The sequence below is a fragment of the Paramisgurnus dabryanus genome, chromosome 2 (assembly GCF_030506205.2).
Source record: "Paramisgurnus dabryanus chromosome 2, PD_genome_1.1, whole genome shotgun sequence".
Taxonomy (NCBI): domain Eukaryota; kingdom Metazoa; phylum Chordata; class Actinopteri; order Cypriniformes; family Cobitidae; genus Paramisgurnus; species Paramisgurnus dabryanus.
Genome location: NC_133338.1, coordinates 6,882,849 through 6,904,047, shown reverse-complemented (window position 1 = coordinate 6,904,047; position 21,199 = coordinate 6,882,849). Strand labels below are relative to the sequence as shown.

The window sequence follows — 21,199 nt, the reverse complement described above, 5'->3', positions numbered from 1 at the left end:
AATAACCAATCTGTGAGAATGCCACGGAAAAGAAAGTCAGTGGCAGGGCCACGGAAAATTGCGGAGATTCGTGAGAATGCCACGAAAAAATGAGCAAAAAAATCTGTGACTATTCTACCGAACTTTGTGATATCATGTTGGTTTTGAAGTAGCATAACACCGAAGCAAGTGCAGTATCTAAGATAACATCTGACAGTAAAGTGGATGCACTCTGGTTTGGATATACCTCATAAAACACGTTAAACTTGTGCCTTTGTGAACTCCCTGAACTATTTGAACCCTGGAATTTGGTGTTAGTACTTCAGTCTGCAGAGGTGTGTGAAGTTTTGGATGACTCCCATATGCACCCAAGATACCCCCAGTCTGTAATTCCTACAACAGCCATGTGTGCGAGAGAGAGAAAGAGAGAGAGAGAGAGAGAGAGAGAGAGAGAGAGCAGATACTAAAAGGCCAAAACTTGAACTTGTTGCCTCGTGTCTGTGCTGGAGCTCTTCAGGGTTTCATGCAAGCGAATTTACCACATATTTTCTCTGTTTGTGCATTTAAAAATGAATCCCACATGCTTGACATCCTGTGCTTTACGTAACAGCGCAAAATAAGGCTAAAAATAACGTAAAACCTTAATGATGTCATATTGGAATGCAGCGCTTCAAACAAAGACATCTCGTATCGTTTTCATTGCATTAAATGCTAATCACTGCATTAATGGTAAGGAATCACGCTCTGCCTGAAGCAGATGGCTCTGCTATGCGTTGTTGATCAGTTTCATTGCGTTCAAAAACAAATACTACATAACTCCGGTTTAAGTCCTCTTTATTGCTTGATTCCTGTCTGCTTGTAAAAAGTCTGTTTTGCAGTTTAGAAGCTGTAGATTCGTTCAAAACAGCAGTGCATCTGCTTCTGTAGCACAGACCATCTTTGCTGTAGCGTGTCACCCGTCTTTTATTTAAACAAGGTGAATAGCAATCGACATGCCAGGTCGAGGTTGTAGGACAAACTGGTTAGTTTAGCAAAACCAGCATTTACTGCATCTCAGTTGGGAGATTGCAGTATACATTGAATTGTGAACAAAATTTTGTTACTTTGAAATACCTTTTGTGCTGTAAGTCCAGGATGACCAGTGTAGTCCGATTCACAAATGAATAACTTACATGAACCTGTCCTTGTAGCAGTAGCAGAGCGACATGTCCTCATTCAATTCAATGGAAGCTTGCCGACTTCCGTTGACACCAGCGTCTATGACCGTTTGCGACAGGAAGTGGGCGCGTCCAGCGACGCACAAAGTTGAGAAAAGTTTAACTTTATGCAAATGATGAGCGACTTTCAGGTGCGAATACCATTGCCGATAAAAAAACTCCAAATATTGGCTGATATATTGGCCACTGCAATATACACTACATTGTCCAACGTTTTGAAACGAAAATGAGGAAACCAAGGCCGAAAAACCGAAACCGAAAAACCGATATAAATTATTATGCCAATTATTAGTACAAATGCATTCATGGCTATCACTGTGTACTAACTTTACTTGGGGTGTGTGACAGATCACAAAACTCACGGTTCAGATCACACTACAGTTTTTGAGGCACAGATCGGATTATTTTTCAGATCAGCAAAAAGGGGGTGGGGAAAATCTAATAACAAATAAAGAAATTACAAACATTTATAAAAAAGAACAAAGCTGCACATTAATAAGGGCTAACATTAGCATTAGGTACAGAAGTCTTTATTGTATAAATTAAATATATTATTATTTTTAGAGCTATTTGTCTCTTTGTTAGACTTAAGTAGGTTAATTGAGGTTACTGTCTCTTTAAATAAGCAGAGACTGGTTTATGACTGTAATCTATACATACACTTAAGACATAAACAAATGTTTTATTAGAAAAAGAATACTTTGGAGATAATTTTGTTTATATGTGCCCTGTCAATAACAGAAAGATTTTACGTTCGCTTGTTTGCGTCTCACTCGTGTGTGCACTATTGAGGGCACTTAAACGCGCGCGCACACAGAAATGAAGGCGAATCCCAAACAGCGCAGCATAAAAACGTTACGTTGTTTTTCATTGTTTTATTCGGCACATGTATGTTAATGGACTATACAGTATGAGACACATTTGCGCGACTCTCTCTAAAGTTTACACATCAAGAGTTCTGATCTTTGAAGGGCGTACTCACTGTGAAGATCACGTCTGGCCCGGACACAACCGCATGTGCCTCTGTGCGTACTTAAGCGCCTTTTTGCGGTTAAATACATCCACGCTGCATACATGTTGCTTTAGACAAGCACGTGCAGGTCGTGGTTTCTGTTTGCGTCATCATAACATTTCGGCCGTATTGTTTTGGTGATAAAAGTCTTTCGGCCGGGAAAATTTTCGGTGGCCGAATATTCGGTGCATCCCTACTTCCATGGCTTCAGGTGTATAAAATCAATCACGTAAGCATGCAGACACCTTTAACAAACATTTGTAAAAAAGAATGGGTCATTCTCAGGAGCTCAGTGAATTCAAGGGTGGTAGAGTGAAAGGTTGCCAACTGTGCAATAAGTCCATTCGTGAAATTTCCTCACCACTGAATATTCCACGGTCAACTAAGTAATATTGTAACAAAGTGGAAGCAATTGGGAACAACATCAACTCAGCCACGAAGTAGTAGGCCACGTAAAACAGAGCGGGGTCAGTGGCGTACAGTGCGCAGAAGTCAACAACTTTCTGCAGAGTCAATAACTACAGACCTCCAAACTTTGTGTGGCCTTCATGGAATGGGTTTTCATGGCCGAACAGCTGCATCCAAGCCTTACATCACCAAGGTTAATGCAAAGTGTTGGATGCAGTGGTGTAAAGCACGCTGCCACTGGACTCTAGAGGATTGGAGAAGACTTGTTTTCTGGAGCGATGAATCTCGCTTCTATACCTGGCAATCCGATGGACAAGTCTGGGTTTGGCGGTTGCCAGAAGAACTGTACTTGCCTGACTGCATTGTGCCAAGTGTAAGGTTTGGTGGAGGGAGGATTATGGTGTGGGGTTGGTTTTCAGTGGTTGGGGTTGGTCCCTTAATTCCAGTGAAAGTATCTCTTTTAGATATTTTGGACAATTTCATGCTCCCAACTTTGTGGGAACAGTTTGGGGAAGGCCCCTTTCTGTTCCAAGATGGCTGTGCACCAGTGCACAAAGCAAGGCCTATAAAGACATAGATGAGCGAGTTTGGTGTGGAGGAACTTGACTGACCTGCACACAGTGCTGACCTCAACCCAACAGAACATATTTGAGATGAATTAGTGTGGAGACTACGAGCGAGGCCTTCTTGTCCAACTTCATTGTCGGACCTTACAAATGTGCTTTTAGAAAAATGGTCCAAAATTCCCATAAACACACTCCTAAGCCTTGTAGAAAGTCTTCAAAGGAGAGTTGAAGCTGTTATAGCTGCAAAGTGGGGGCCAACTACATATTAAACCCTGTGGATTAAGAATGAGAAGTCTTTCAGGTTCATGTGCATATAAAGGCAGTTGTCCCAAAACTTTTGGCAATATAGTGTATCTGTCTATCACTACTCAAAACCTTTTTAAAGATTTACAGCTGCAAAAACGCAAAATTTTCTTCGGTTAGTCATCAAGTTCATGGCCGGAAAAAAATGACACAATGATACCAGGAAAAGCTTTTCGCAAGTGTTCAGCCAGGCATGATGAGGTCACTGGCAAAGAAAACAGTTTATCGACGAGAACCCGTTACCTTAATTAAAAGGAGATTTAACATTTCTTCTTTAAACAAAAACAAAAACCCTCCACCCTGGACTCCATGTGCCTGTGCTAATTTCCAGTTTACACAACGCAACAACGTCCAGGACCAGTAATCGCTGTGCTACTGCTTTCAGACAAACAAAAGAATTGACTGGACACATTAACAAGCTCCTAAAGCATCTGGGAGATATGATCAACAGATGCTACAAGACTTCTAAACGCGAACACAATTGGTTGGAAGCTTCTAATGGATCTCTGCGTCCAGTTGACATGAGTGTCTTGTTACAAATAAACAGTTTAGTCAGCAGGGTTGACTGGACCCAGTGTACGTCTGACCACTTCTGATCACCAGATGTTGATTGTTTTTTTTTTGCCTGTGACGTCTCTGTTTTTTCATACTGTCTACAATGAGTGTTCTGTCTTGAATGTGTTTTTCAGGCATGACCATTCCTGATGAAGACACTGAAGCGGGTCAAACCAGCAAATACTGCCTGGTTGCGATTGGAAGACTGCAGGTATGCGTCAAAACACCATGTTTTCAAAACAGAGTAGTACTAGAGTGGTAAATGATTTTGGGTTTAACTGACTTTGATTCCTTTCTGTCGGGGGCAATTACATGATATGAGATATCAACCACATAGCAGCAAGCCAAAAACCAACCTGATCACTTTAGCACTTTAGTCATTTGCTGAAAACCACCCACAATTCCTTGGTAATTGTATAATAACATCCTTGCAACCGCAAAGCAATGCCCTTGCATCCACATAGGAATGTTCTTTAAGGCTGTGTCCAAAGTAGCCCCTTATACCCTCGTTCCCTACATTAGTTTGCTAATATAGTTCACTTGAATTGGTAAATGGAAACGAGTGAGTGAATTCGGACACTAAGCGGCGGAAGTTAATTTGGCTCGCACCTCACAGTGAAGAAACAGCAGCTAGCTGTTGTGTGTACATCTGTTGTAATATTGTGGTGGATTATGGGATTAAATAAGTGCACTTGATAATGCCCACTATAATTTTGCACACTATTAAAGGATTACTTCACTTTGATAAAACAAATCCTGAATTTACTCATCCCATGTCATCCAAGATGTTTGTCTTTATTTGTTCAGTCGAGAAGAAATTAAGTTTTTGAGGATTACATTACAGGATTTTTCTCCATATAGTGGACTTTAGTGGACCTCAACAGTTTCATTGCAGCTTTACTGGTCTCTAAACGAACCCAAGTGAGGCATAAAGGTCTTATCTAGCGAAACAATTGTAATTTTTATCCAAAAAAATTAAAAATAACTTCTAAACCACAACTTCTCGTCTTGCACCAGACGTGTGATGCGCCAGCATAACCATACGTAGTACGTTATTATGTCAAAAAGTAACGCGATTCATATGTGAAACGCACACTTACGGACCATTTTAAACAATAAACTGACACAAAGACATTAATTAGTATCATTCCACATACAACAACGTCGGAACGGTTCACTTTTTCCACACTTGTACACGCTGGAGCGGTAGTTTCGCATATGTCATGCGTGGCTTTTTGACATGATTACGTAATACGTAAGGTCACGCTGGCGCATCAGATGGTTAGCGCATCACGTTGCAGTAAAAAAGTTTTTTTTTTTTATATTGATCGTTTTGCTATTGTGTGTGTGTACTCACACTATCCAAACCAAACCACGCTCAGGCGCGTTTGATCCCCAAAGCCTGGTTCGTTTGACTAGTGTGATAGCTCTGTACCGCGTTTGGGCGCAGATTGGTTAATCGCGCCCCTGCCGGGTTGATAATGTGAGTGTGCCCAATGTGAGCTGCATTGAAACTGTAAACTGTTGAGGTCCACTAACGTCCACTATATGGAGAAAAATCCTGGAATGTTTTTCAGAAAAACTGAATTTCTTTTCGACTGAACAAAGAAAGCTAAACATCTTGAATTACATGGGGGTGAGTAGATTATCAGAAATTTTTAAAGAAAAAGGAAAAATTCCCTCAAATAGTGCACTATTTAAGGCTATAGGGAGCTATTTTGGACACATCCTATAACTTTAAAGCTGCCTAGCAACACTCTGGCAACTATCCAAAGCACTTTATCATTTAAACAGTGGCTTTAGCACAGGCAAGCATCACTCACATTCTCTTCAGAATTTGTCTATTTTTTTATTTACATCATTTTCACATTCATATCATATCTCTGTGAGAGGAATCAATGAACTATGAAGCATTTATCTTAAAAATATCACAGTTGCAAAGTGTGGAATTTGAAATTGTACACAAAACACTTAGTCTTATTTGCTCGCTACATTAATTTCGAAACTTTCGACAAAGAACCTTGTCGCCTCTAAACTAATAACAAAGTAATGCACTGTCTCTGCAAAAATACTTGCTGTTGTCTTTAATAAGCATGAGTAAAACTTTTGTTGTTGAAGCAGCGCTTTATACTAGAATACGTTTCTGGTGTATTATAGACTATAAACTCACAATCGTATCGTTATTCCCAGGGTATTGCACTAATATGTTTGCCTTTATAATAATATAATGCATTATAAGACCTTTCAGCAGTCGTGTAAAAAGTTTAAATGAGCAAATGTGACCATTTTATATTAAGGATGTTTGCTTCAAACAATAAATCCTTTTTTTAAATAACGATTTTATTCCTTTGTTTTATCCCTAAAGGTGACCAGTTCTCCCGTTTCAATGGATATGAACGGCCTCTCTGTGCCGACAGAATTCCTCTCTCGCCACAACTCAGATGGCATCATCACTTTTGTTGATCCTCGTTGCATTAATGTGATTGGCTACCAGCCTCAGGTCGGTCAATTTCCAATGGATGTTCAGTAACACTTTATTTTACGGTGCCTTTTTATATGTAATAATTATAGTAATAACAGTACATTTTGGATAAGCACAGGTAACTAACCCTTAGTCAAACCCCAACCCTATAGTAAGTGCATGTTGTTAGTTCATATTTCTCAATATTTAAAGGTGCATTGTGCTACTTTTTTTTTTTAGAAGGATCTAATGTATAATATACATAATTGTACTATCAGTGGTGTATAAAGAGCTTACAAAATGAACTGTATTGCTTTTATTACCGTAGATTGAGACATTTTTATCCCCTTACATGGAATCGCCATTTTGCACCGCCGTGTTTCTACAGTAGCCCTAAACGGACAAACTGCTCTACAGAGTGCTTTTCGTCAAAACGTTGTCTCACACAATGACATGTTTGTCCTGTGGCGGCTACGGTAGCTTCTTTATGCGTTTCGATAGGCAAGGGCGAGCTGTGTTCTGAGCCATTGGTTGGAATTCACAGTCTCACCCCTAGATGTTGCGAAAAAATCCCTTTAAATGGGAAAATAATGTTAAATAAAGTGTAACTGGATGTTCTTTAAGGAATCGTTGGCTCAAAACAGGTGCTACTGTATAGTTAATTGGTAGAGCATTGCATTAGCATTGCAATATTTCATGGGTTCAAACCCAGGGAACACGCATACTGATAAATTGTATACCTTGTAATGCACTTTAAGTTGCTTTGGATAAAAGCATCTGCCAAATGCATAAATGTAAAATTTGATAATCAAATAATCTGTCATCACAAACCCTAAAAGACATGGGTTTTGAAATGTTGACTGCCAGAGAGTTTTTGACAATTTTCATATCCTGTTTGCTTTCACTGAGACGTGACCTTTAGCATAGATCAGTCGTGAAATCACACAACCAAAAGGCATTTTACAGCTTTAAGTATTTAAGATCTCCCAGTGACTTATCTTGGCCCCGAAGCCGCAGTTGCTAATGCACTAAGTGTTTGACAAGTAATGAGAGCTTTACCACATCAAACATTAATATGGCTGTTCATTTTATTGTGTTTACACAGGATCTTCTTGGCAAAGATATTTTGGAGTTTTGTCATTCGGAGGACCAGAGCCACCTGCGAGAAAGCTTCCAACAGGTACATCGACCACTATTACATCCAAACACGGCAGCCAGCTTTATATAGCCAACGTACGAGAATAAACTGTTTGATTGACACGTACCCCAGTTTATTTTTTGTGATGATTATTTGAAATATTGGACACCCCTCTGATTTTATGAAATTTTAAATACTTGCACAGCAGTGTCTGTCTGTGAGAAAATATGCAGAATTGTTTCTATTTATCATGAGATTTAATAGACCATTTTGGAGGAGACGTCACAGTTACGTCACTAAAGCTGGGCGCGCAATGTGGTTGCAGAAAAACAGTGGAAATGAATTAGTCACGAGTGAAACGAGCAAGATAACTCACTAGAAAATGTCCTGTTGTGCTGTTGAGTGTTAGAATAGGAATGCCAAAAAAGATGTTTGCAATAAGCCCTTAAACTGACAGACTGGAGCGATGAAATCATCTGGAAATCTATAAATAATTAGAATAGAAAATAAGTAGAGAAGATGTCCGTTGTTCTGTCGAAGTCTGTTCCCTTTATGTGTTTCTTATAGCGTTTTTTCACGTTACATTTATAATTTATTCCGAATAAATGTTTTTTTATACTGAAAAAGCATAAGAAATATTTCATAATTATTTTAGTTTTCTATTATTTCTTTTTATTTCCTTATATCTTAGCTTATGTCTTCTTCCTGTTTATTCTAAAATTATGATGTTTACATACTTAATAAATATATAAATATAGCCCCCCCCCACACACACACACGATGTAAAGTGTTATTAATATATAAACAGGCCTTTTTAATTTATGTGTAAACATAACACTTTTATAATAGTTTTAGAACAAACACATAAGTTATAAATATAAAGAAAAAATAATAGAAAACAGGAAAATGATTAATTATTTAATAAACATTATTATATAGAATGCATGATAGTATTGCTTTTATATGTACTTTAGCGATTCAGACTGTAAAAATAATTGATTTAGCAAAAAAGAACAATACATATACATTATATACCAGCATATCAGTAGCCAAGCAATTTAAACTTTTTATTTATCTAAAAAAATAAATGTAACGTGATTAAAACGCTAAAAGAAACATTGCACTAAAGGGAAACATGGGGGAATCAGACTTCGACAGAACACCGGATCCATATCACAGTTTAATGCTAAAACACTTCTCACCGCTACTGCAGAGTTTTTTGCAACCAAATTGGCTCCGCCCACAAAAAAACGTCATCTCTGTTTTTAAACACGAAAGTGGTCTATAGGTCAAATAGAGAATCCTGATATAAGATTTTGTCCACTATATTATTATATGTCTCTTATAGGGAAGGGACACACCAAACCGATGCCAACAAAGTAGCGCAGACTGTGAGATGTGATAACTTTCTGTACCAGCAGGTGTCAGTAGTCGGTGTTCATTACTTAAAATGGAACCAGAACTTGTGAATGCTCGGATGCCAAACAAACAAAGCAATGTTCGCTTACCAGTTTTGTACAAATCCAGCTCACCACAGGCGGAATCGAGATATCCGTAATGTCTTTTGAGCCGTATCTTTAAAAAATATTTGCGTATTGGGAAAAAATGAGTATTCTGTGCGTTCCAGCTTTGTTGTTTGCTTGGTTCGTCACTTTAATTTTTCTTGTTGTCCATTGATTGCTATGCTGATCAGCCAATCAGAATGATCCGACTCCCACACGTTTGTCAATTCGACAAACAAAAACTTTAAGTAGTTTGGTTTCTTGCTTTCCATCACCCCAATTTTATGCACATTTTGAATCATCGCATTAGAAATGAGTGATGGAAATGCAAAATTATAAATTAAAATACCTTAAAGCAACACTATGTAGTTTCCATGTAAAAATGACTTACAACTCCCCCATGTGGTTGAAAAGCGCAACAGTGCCTGTTATCAGACACTCTTCTGCAGGCAGGGGGAGTGGCGGGGCTGTGTGCTCTACCCTCCACCGCCACTTTCATAGTGTGCTTGTAGCAGCTAGGAGGCTGCTCAGGTTGCAGCAACAGTACAATTTGTCCAGTTAAAAGTTGTTCTATCACTGAAATAATTTTAGAGACATTATTTAAAGGTATAAAAACTACATAGTGTTGCTTTAATTCGCAAAAAGGTGGGTTTTGACTTATGCGAAAATATGTAAATGGAAAAATGGAAACGCATTTGCCCAATAAATTCTGACGTAACAAACATTAAACCCACGTGACTGACCATCTAGCTGTATCAGCGGACGTCGTATGTAGCATATATGCTCCTCGAACCCGTCTCAGTGCCCTTGCTATTCCTTCTTCTGTGCACAGCATTCAGTTTGGCAATTACAAGCTGTACTCCAAGTAAATTTATAACCAATCGTAACTACATCCTATCTCCATTTTCTAAGCGTGCCTTTTTTGTTTACTGTTGGTTACTAGGTTACCGATCCCACCGCCATTCGCTCGAAGAACTTGATGATAACGCACCTAATTCGCATTTGTTTTTTTTTTTGTTTTTTTTTCACTAATTTTGAAAAGATTCGAATGTCAACCGTTGGCTTGGTGTGTATCTATTTAATTAATGCGTGATGTCCAAAACATGACAAAGTTTGCAAGTAAAACTCAGCACCCTCTGTGTGAACTGAAATTCACTCTCATTTTGCGTTTCATGCACTTAATAAAAGGGGGGAGGGGGCATTTCGGAGACGATTGCTTTACAAACAAGGCCCAGTTCAATGCCGGATTTGCAATTCGTTTACAACTGATGGACCATCCTAACGTTAAAATACCCCTTTGAGAAGTCGGAACCACAGGCAGTAAATAAATCAAAATCTAATCTCAAGTGTTTTGTTTGCAATCGGAGCATCAGTGCACGTAATATAAAAAACACGAACAAAGCTGTGCTGTACTCGTAACTCTTTATCTTCTCCCACCGTATTCTTTCAAGAGTTCCACCTTTTTCCAAAAAAAAAAGGCTGTTCTGTCATTTACAAGTCTGACAATGTGAAAAACTATTTGAAAATATGAAGGATTGAATACTACTCTATAGGTACCCAAGATTATCACGAGTTTGGCAGAAACTGTGTGTGTTATGTGAGCTTTAAAATAAAACTTAAATGTCTCAGGCTGACATTTAACTAATTCGATCCCACCTTTGATTTGCGAATATTAAAAATAAGACATTTACTTCAGTGCATAACACTTCAAATGTGTTTCTGGGTCCAAGTTACTCTGGAGCAGGCCAGAGATGATCTGAACTCTGTACTCCGTTTCAGATGTTTCTCCGTAAATTTATTCAAAACACAAAGTTGATCCCTAAATGCTTAACATTACAAAAAGGTTTCTCTGCAGTATCAAAGCTGCAAATATAAATTCGCCATGACCTTGTTGTGACAGTAACTCCACGTATCCCACAATTCTTTGTCCTCTCAGTCGGTGGACCTGACTCTTGTGTGATTTTGTTATTCAGCATACGGCTCTCCGCTGAGTCGGTTAAATGTTTTAGATTGACCTCCGCTGAGAGGAATTCGCTCAGACGACGGTAAGCACCTATGGAGTGCGGTGAAGGAGGTGGATTGGCTGCTTTTACAGTCTTCTGTTTTACCTCCATTTAAAGATTTTACCTCGGTTCCTCCTGCTGTTGTTTTTATTTCTTGTTTTATCCCTTTGCCAATTAAACCTCAAGCTGTTGCACGTTCATCAAGAACTCTTTGACTTCTAGTCCACCTTCTTCCTGTTTTTCTTTCTCTTTTTTTCAGTCTGGCTTTTTGTCTTTTGGTCTTTTACAGGCCTTTAACTCTCTCTCTCTCTCTCTTTTTTCATCCTGCTCTTTGTTCTTCAGTATGCTTGTCTTTTAAGAGCTTTGTCCTTTCTCTTTAACTTCCTGTCTGGGAAGTCATCAGTATTCTCATCCTGACATTCAAACACAGTCGTGCCAATGCGTGCCGCTTTGGGTGGCTGTATTCTAACCCCTTAGGATTGTATTGTGGGCTAATTATTATTTTTTGCCCCCCGGACGATTGCGCCCAGTTTATTACGTGCTCGGGTTTTTTAAAGACCCTCAAATGCTTTTTGGAGAAGGCCAAGGTTGAGTGGTCAGCGCGACACAAAGAGATTTGTGGAAGTACTTCCAGTGTTTCTCAGCGTAGCTCTGTCGACTGCTGATAAAGACGCATCTGGCTGATGTCCAGAAAAAAGCTTGTAGATAAACGGAGGCCTTCAAAACTTGAGACCACACATAAGATGACGTGCACTCGCTGCCCTTTGCTGAGCACATACACCTGTTTCTAAAGCGTATCTAAGTCTTATCTTGTACTTATGAAACCGAGTGGAACAGCGAAACAGTACAGGAGGCAGTAAAGACTGGTGATGGTATGTTATTCTTGGCCCCATGTCTCTGCATTGATTTACACAGATGTCAATGGCTATACCAATATGCAATTACAGGGTTACTTGAATCCATTTGACATTTGAGTACTAGTGGATTTTTCCTTGACAGAGTCCCTCGCTTGGAGATTTGGAGACCGTAATTCATAAATGAATGAAAGCTGTAGTGAGATTAATATCTGTAATCCAGATTTCCCAATTCCTTGGCTTCATGTCAAGCACGTTTCTGATTGTGAACTGCATGATTTATGAACTTTGAATGTTTTTCCGAAAAAACATCTTTGTTGTCTTTTAGCCGAGTAATAATAAATTGCTTCGCATCTGAAACAACTTACATATGACAAGCCGCTAAACGCCTCCGTCATTAATGGGATGACGATTTTAACCGAATGCTCTCGACATATAATATACATTCATCAATACTTTCACTTCAATCCGCTTAATCCTGGTCTCAGGCCATTTAGAAATACAGATTTGTTGGCAAAATCCATTAAATGCCACTTTGATTTTTCTGCAAACTTTGAGTACCTGGACCTCATCACATGCATCACAGCGCCAACTAATGTGTGTTTCAGTTTCTACAATTTTACATGACTTTTATATTTTGCAGTGTTTCTAGTTGCATCTCAAGTGATTTCGCAACTGTTTACTATGTATGTGGTTTTCCAAAAAAGCTTGCTTCCACTTAGAGGGTTTTGCAGCCAAAGACAATCAAATGTGTTAAAGGGGACATATCATGACAGCACAATTGAGTTTCAATTGCAACAAATAACCATTATGCCGATCAGTGTTTGCATTTAATCAGCTTATTTGCATTTAAAGGGACACACCCAAATATGGCCATTTTTGCTCACACCTATAAAGTGGCAATTCTTGTAAGCTATAATAAATTACCTGTGCAGTATTTTGAGTTTAAACTTCAAATACACTTTGGGGATACCAAAGATTTATTTTACATCTTAAAAAGTCTCATAAAACGTCCCTTTAAATGGAAATGAAATTTCTAAAGTGACATTTGTGAAAATTAATTATTTCAATTGCTGACTAAAAACCTTTTTATTGCCATTTACTCTTTCCCCACCATTGACGAGTTATCCCGTCAATTAAGAGAAAACATGAAAAAACGCGTTCCTGGTGAGTTTTTATGGTTATCTGTACTAGATGGCTAGATTACCCAATTTATTAAAAAAGTGAAGCAAAAAATAATTTATTAATTTTAAACTTTGTGTACGTTTTGATCTTCGTTCTGAATCTGATTTATAACAAAATTCCTTCACAAAAATGCAATTATTTCAGCTTTTTGCACAAAAATTTATATTTTTTAAGAAAAATACCCATATTTAAGAGTTTATAAGCTTAAGAGTTTAATACAAAAATTGATTAAGAGTTGAAAAAAATTGATAGGATAAAACTTTTTTTTTAATTTGTTTGTTTGTTTTATTGTTTGTTTGAAAGCAGAGGGTCTGTTCTTTCATTTGATACACTACAAAAAATTTTTTTTCAAGAAAAAAAATCTTAGTATTTTTGTCTTGTTTTCAGTAAAAATATCTAAAAATTTTTAAATTAAGATGCTTTTTCTTGATAAGCAAAACGACCTTAGAATATAAGTCTAGTTTTAGACCAAAAATATCAATGTAAGTGATTTTGTGCATAAAACAAGCAAAAAAATTTAAACAGTAAATTCAAGAAAAATTCATGCACAAAATCAATTACATTTGATATTTTTGGTCTTAAAACTAGACTTATTTTCTTGGGTTGTTTTGCTCATCAAGAAAAAGCATTTTAATTTAAGAACTTTTAGATATTTTTACTAAAATCAAGACAAAAATACTAAGAATTTTTTCTTGAAAATAATGTTTTGCAATGTATATTTGTTTATTTGTATGTTTATATATTTGTAGAAAAGTTTTTCCAGGAAAGCATTTTGTGAAACTTTTGTAAAAAATCAACTTTAAAAAAAAGGCTGGTGGGGAATGATATAAATTATAAGCAAAAGTAAAATTACTGAACCTAAACATAAGAGTCTGGTAAAAAAAATGTATTAACAAGAAAACATGTCAGACGCACTTTTTTTGTCAGACGGGTTTTGCATGTGACCTCTTCATATTTTACTACTCATCAAACCCAATGCCTTTTTACCTGGCTCCCTTACATGATAAAGTCTTACCTTTTCCGCTCCTGTTTCACTTAAGTAAATGTGGTTTCATCAACCTTTCACTTCATTCATGTCAACATTTCCCAGTGTTAGGCTACTATAGTTAACTTGTTAGATTGTTTGACATATCTTCAAGACATTTAGGAGGCCTTTATTTCTATGCTCAGATACATCAAACACCGACTACACTTACAGTAATGCTTTTCTGACAATGTCAGCAGCACTTTTCATTTGAAGGTCAAAGCGGCGTGTGATGGCAGTGTTGAGAGGTGCGATGAAGCCTCAAACATTAGTTTTTTTCCTATTAAGACATTCAATTCTAAAATTGAAAAAGAGAAATAGCCTTTCGTCGCCAAGAATAATATCCACTCTTAATGCGGGGTATACACTTAAGGGTTCAACTTACGTTTTCGTTATTCCCCGCTGTGTGGTTGACTCTTCTGTTTGTTTAAATGAGCTGTTTAAGATACTTTGTCTAAGATAAGTTTATTTTTTATTATTGTCTTTTATGCTCTATTGAGTGGAAAGCTGTTTTCTCAATGCAAAGCATTTTTTCCCAAACACTTGGACAAGCTCGGATAAGAAGGGCTGATTAGAAGGAATGTGAATGTTAAATAGTTGCTCGTGTCTGTATGAGCTCAAAACGGGGTCCAGTTTTTATCACACCTTCATGTATTTTTTTATTTTTAAATGTCTCTTATTTGGTTCATGTTTTGGACCCTATTGGGAGCTTTTGGTAACAGTTTCGGTATTTGCTGTGAAATTGAATGAACATAGTTTGCATATTTCTTAAATGAAGACGATTACCAGCCTGTAAAGCATAAAAATGAAACAGATGTTTTGCAGCGCACAGATTTTTTGTTTTGTTCGTCCACTGGAGCTATTTTGGGCCGTGCCAGTCTTACAAATGTACATTCCCAAGAGGTTTAAATATGTTGTAAATTGAAGTTAATTGAATCCCTGTGCTTTCTTGTTTTGTTTAGGTAGTGAAGCTGAAAGGCCAGGTCCTGTCGGTCATGTACCGGTTCCGGATGAAGAACCGCGAATGGATGCTCATCCGAACGAGCAGTTTCACCTTCCAGAACCCTTATTCAGACGAGATCGAGTACATCATTTGCACAAACACAAATGTGAAGTATGTCAAGCATCGATCTCTCTCTGGTATTCTGTTATCGTCTTATCTGTTGGATTCTGTCCTTCTGTTGTTTCATTTCGTATCTTCAAAAAATCACAACTTTTCTCAGCAGACTGTTTAAATTAACTCCACATTTGGGCACAGTGCTTTATCTGGATTGCCCAAAATCCGACTGCTAATAATTCCAGCGTTTCATAACAACGCACAAACAAGTGTACTTCTGATGACTGATGGTCTTGTATATGGTTTGTAATTAGCATCAGTCGGGCATATCCACGTGTGTCGCCCCCGGATGATAAGTCTGTCTTTTGTTTACGTGTCCTCGGAGATTCGATCGGTGCCATTTATTCTCCTTCTGTTTAACACCTCTGAAATGAGGCAGCGTGTTCGCCTGTGGTGGTAACAGAAAGAATCAGCTTGATTTATTCTCACATATTTCTTCTGTTGGAAAAGTGCATTTTGCAAGCAAGCCTTATTTACTTTGATCCCTCAGGGGTCTCTATGGTTGTTTGTTGGTTCCAGGTTGGGCTTTCGCTGGATGTGAGGTGAAAAAAGTCTACAAATGTGTGGGTTTTACCCTTACGGTACCATTACTTAACGTAATCTAACCTGTCAACTCACTATAGCTCTGTTTTGATAATCTAGTGAGCTGCTTCTACATATAGGCCTTTACCTTCTAAGGGGACTCCCCTTTGTGAATTTGGGTAGTTTTTGAAAATATACACGCATAGATACAGGTCATTGAAAGACTATTATAATTGAAGACGTTTTCTGGAAAAAAATCCATATTATTCCCAATGTAGTGTAGGATAATATCATAAAAATTCTAGACTTTTTAAGCACACGTGGTAAATTGTTCGCTTTAAATGCTTATATCTTATGTATGCGAATGTTGATTCATACCAAAATGCTTTTTTCATAGTTGTGTTTGACACATAAAAACGTCTCTGGTTACGTATGTAACTGTTTTTCCCTGAGAAGGGAACAAATGCGGCTTCTCCCTTGCCATACCTACTGCGTCCATTTAACGTCGTATTTGGCAATATGTCAGATAGCGATAAACTACTTGGCTCCCGTGTCAGTGGTGAGGCTCTTTTAAGTTAAGTTAAATTTGATATACGCATTCAGACAGACTTACCCTTGGAGGCGTCCCCAAAGTGTCACCACAGTGACGCAGCGCAAGTTCCCTCGAAAGTGAACTTTAACAATGTATCCTAAAAGGTAATACGATGCAACCTTGCTCTGGCTTGAATTGTGTCCCCACATTTAGTCCTTGAATTTGAGGGTATTGGACCTGGAAAGTCCTTGAATTTGAAGTTAACTAAGGTGTTTTGAACCCTGAATGAAAAGCACATTAGAGACTTGACTCGTATTTATTCCAATAGAGTTTGGCTGGTTGCTTATATTTGCTAAAAATGCGGTTTACAAATCGAAAAGATATATAGCACACACAAACAAAATGAAATATTGACATTTTAATATAAAATATTATAAGTGACTAGGGCTGTCAAAAGATTTTTCGCAATTAATAGCATACAAAATAAAAGTTTATGTTTGCATAATATATTTGTGTGTTTATTGTGTGTAATTATTTTATGTATTTTAAAATGTATATGTAAAGTATAAAATGTTTCTTAAATGGATACATGCATGTGTATATATTTATATAGGGGATGGTAATGGCGCAGTGGATAACACACACACCTTTTGTGTGAGGGACCCGGGTTAAAATCCACTGTGACACCCCATTGTGTCCCTGAGCAAGACACTTAAAGCGTAACTAAACCCCTGGTCAGAGCCTGACTCCACCCACTGGCAATATTTGAAAAATGCAAGAAAAGTGGGCAGATACCAAGGAGATAGAGGGGACGAACTAAGTGTGTTGTGAGATCGTAACAAGGGCGTGGTGATCTTGAACCTGCTTACGTCACGATTCATTTTTTGGACCCACCATCCAATAGAAAAATTCAACTGCAGTAGCCAGCGTTCAACCTGAAGAGGGCAGCACTCAGACGTTTTTACACCATATATTGTAGTATTGAAACACTTTACATCCAAATGTCAAAAAACTTACTAAAATCAATGAACAGCACTAATAAAGCCTCAATCTTACAGATCATTAACTAAAAAAAGTTGGTTTAGGGTTTAGTTACTCTTTAACCCAAGCAGTTGTAAGTCGCTTTGGATAAAAGCGTCAGCTAAATGAATAAATGTAAATGTAAATATAGACACAGTCCACACACATATATTATGCCAAAACAAACTTTTATTTTGTATATTTTGTGATTAATCTTTTGACAGCCCTATTAGTGACCCTGTTAGAATCAATACTATAGTTCTACTTTTAATGTGTTCCTGTGGCTTAATTGGTAGAGCATTGCGTTAACAATGCAAAGGTCATAGGTTCGATTCCAGAAAATATACATACTGATAAATAATCTTGGATAAAAGCGTCTGCCAAATGCAGCAAGTATCATACAGTACCGTATAATGAGAATATCTTATAGCGCGCAATGTGTGGTAATATATATATATTATTAACAGAATGGCCTGTATGTCCTAAAACCCAAGGTCTGACCCGAGACCTGATCTGGTTCTGGTCAAAAAATGTCAGACACTACACTGTCATAAAAAATGCTCAAAATGGTCTAAATGGTCCCAAGCTGTCACTGAGGCAGTATCAATACTAATATGTACCATTTAGGTACAGTTATTCATACATTTGTTACCAATATGTATCTTTGAGGTCCTAATATCTCTCTTCAGGTGCAAAGCTATACTTTTTGAAAGGGTACTGCCCCAGTGACCACTAGGGACCATCTTTTGACAATTTTTTTAGACAGTGTATCATAACTAGTGATAGGACAATATATTGCAGAGGCCGATATATCGGACGATATGTGGACTTTTTTATTATCGGTCGACCACTAATCCTTGTAGCTTTTAAACGAATAAGCAGTTTTTTATTGCATTAAGCATTTGTATAGTTAAGTATTAGTTAAATATAAGGGATACTGTCCCCTTAAATAGCATATAGTTGCTTATTTTCGTTAAAAGCATAGCTTTACTGTAGCTTCTGTACTTTCCAGTAACTTTTTAAAAATAAAAGCGTGTCTGATACAAAATCTAGTTTCCCCATCTACCACGCTCGATAAACTTTTTCATCATTTCATAATTGTCTCACCAGTAGTGCTCTTGACACATAAAAAGGGATGGGATACACGCTGATATCCTGCTCTTTATTTCCACACCACTGAATGAGAGGAAGCAGTTATGTCTCCCTTGAGAGAGGACCTGGGTCATATGCATGCAACTCTAAGGAAAAATAAATATGCTTGTGTTATAATTTAAATAAGCATTTATATGAAATGATATAACGGAGGTTTAGAAATATGACCAGCTCAAACACAGACACTGGGTTATTAATTATAACTTTATTATTTACACATTAGCAAGTAAACAAGATGAATATAAGGAGCTAAAGTAAGGGACTGACTGCTTAACTTGATGTTGCCATGTTTTGGCATTTTGCTAACATGATTCAGCTGTGGTTTTTCCACCTGTCAGTAAGGTGCTGGCTTTTGTTAGTTTAAAGGATATTACAAAAGACTAACATGACTAATGGGTTTCTGAGAACAAAGGAGAAACCTATAAAATGATCACCAAAAGCAAACATCATTTCCAAGTTAACATGTTTCCTTTGAAGCGGTTCAAACATCAAAGGAGATGGAGTATTTCTTAATAAAATGTGGGTGGTTTGTTTAAGCAGCAAGTACAAAAGTAGTAAGATTACTTAAAAAGCACCACTTACTGTATCAGATTAATATTATGTTATATATTGTAGAGCACATATTTTATTGCTAAATAAACAACTTTATTTTGTGTTTTTGGTATAATGCAATGTGTTTGCATGGTTTATGGTTTGAAAAATACATTATTTTCCACATAACGTGCATTTTTGTAGCTACAGATATTCCTGCCTTCCTCAAATGCTCTGATTTTGTACAAAACTCATCGATCTGAAAATCTTTGTGTCCCTGATTGGCCAACTAACCTGTACGTTGTGATTGGCCTGAATACCTTTGACATCAGCCGGAAATTAGACGCTCCTTACCATGTTTCCCGGGAGGAATTATGAAAATGTCGGTCTTGTCTACATCACCAATCCGAGGAAGTAAACTGTTGCTTACAATCCGTGTGTTTGTTGTAGTCCAAGAAAAGAGATTAACGTTGGAGATGATAACTCGCGTTATCGTTTACTTTGGGGTTTGTACCTTTTCCATATCATTAATATGCAAAATACACACTTACACACCAAAGGAAATGTAAAATTGTGAATCAGACAATAGTTGCTCTTTAAGTAATGTGTAATTGGACAAATATACTCAATGTACTCTTATACATGTGAGATCACTCACAACCACAAAAAATCTTTAAAAAAAGACACTTTTTCAGATGTTCCACCCATATGTTTGCCAATATTTGTTATCGGTCAATAGCCCATAATGTAAAAAAATCGCTTTTATCGACCGATAACGATTATTTTAAAAACAGCCGATAGTCATGGCCAATATATCCTGTCAAAAGAGAAACGGAAAATCCAATTAATTTAAACTCTTGGATAGAAAATGTAAAGAAACATCACTAGTATAATGTTCAATATTAACTCTTTCCCCGCCATTGACGAGATATCTCGTCAATTAAGAGAAAACGCTTCCCCGCCAATGACAAGATTTTCCGTCTTTCCGCAATACCGCTATTATCCACCAGGTGGCGCCCTTCCGCAACTTTTTAAAACCGGAAGTATTGCCCTATGGCAAGCTGCTGCATGTCTGTGTCTGTTTTAAAGATTGCTCTGAATGGGATCTCTATCAAAAGTCCGTCATAAAAATGGAATTATCTCTGCTTTTTGCTCAAAATATGGTGTTTTTGCAAAAACCTACCCATATTCAAAAGCTGATTGCAAAAGAACCACTAAAGGTAGGATGAAACGGGTTTTTTTGTTTGAAAGCAGAGGGTCTGTTCTTTCATTTGGTATATTGTATGTTTATATATTTAAAGAAGAACATTTTCTGGAAGGCATTAAACTTTGGTGAAAATCATGAAAAACGCTGGCGCTGGCTGGCAACTTTTTTTTTAAAACGCTGGCGGTGAAAGAGTTAATGGTCATTATATAAATAAATAATATTTGGAAAATGTAATCTTCAGAATTAAGTTAATGCAAGTTAATATCGGCATCAATATATCGTCATCGGCTGATATCCGTGTCAATAATTGAATCGGTATCTGTAAACAAAATTTGATATTGTTAGGGTTAAAGTGTGGGTCAGGTTACAGTATTTATATCTAGTACTCTATAAAAACAAGTCTATGGACCATGGAAGTGAGGACAACGAGAGTAAAGTGAGAACATGTTGGTCCTCACTTTCTGGCGACCCTTTAACTCTTTCCCCACCATTGACGAGTTAACTCGTCATTGAAGAGTAAACGATTCCTTGAGATTTTCTGGCAATCTGTATTTCCGCTATAATCCACCAGGTGGTGCTCTTAACCAACAGTTTAAACTCTGTGTATGTTTTGTTAATCGCTCTGAATCTGATCTCTTTCAAAAGTCCTTCATAAAAATGCAATTATCTCAGCTTAAAATTTGCTATTTTTGTAAAAACCTACCCATATTTGAGAGAGGATGAAAAAGAACAAATAAAGGTAGGATGAAACGGAAGGATCTGTTCTTTCTAGGGATGCACGGATAAGATTTGTTTGGGCCGATACCGATTTAAACAGACAACTTCTGGCCGATACCGATGCCGATACCGATATTAAACACTTGTATACAATACTATACAGTTGGTCTATTAGCTAGTTTATTTCTGCATCA

At 37.3% G+C, this 21,199-nt stretch overlaps 1 protein-coding gene across 7 annotated transcripts in view; it reads left to right on the top strand.

The window, feature by feature from the left end:
* Positions 1-21,199, top strand: part of arnt2 (aryl-hydrocarbon receptor nuclear translocator 2) — a 122,362-nt gene that overhangs the window by 57,852 nt on the left and 43,311 nt on the right. For all 7 annotated transcript variants that reach the window (XM_065294273.2, XM_065294275.2, XM_065294278.2 and 4 more), the window contains 4 exons: positions 4,175-4,251; positions 6,406-6,540; positions 7,607-7,681; positions 15,170-15,321. In XM_065294273.2, the coding sequence (XP_065150345.1) occupies positions 4,175-4,251; positions 6,406-6,540; positions 7,607-7,681; positions 15,170-15,321 (439 nt within the window). The remainder of the gene's footprint in view (positions 1-4,174; positions 4,252-6,405; positions 6,541-7,606; positions 7,682-15,169; positions 15,322-21,199) is intronic.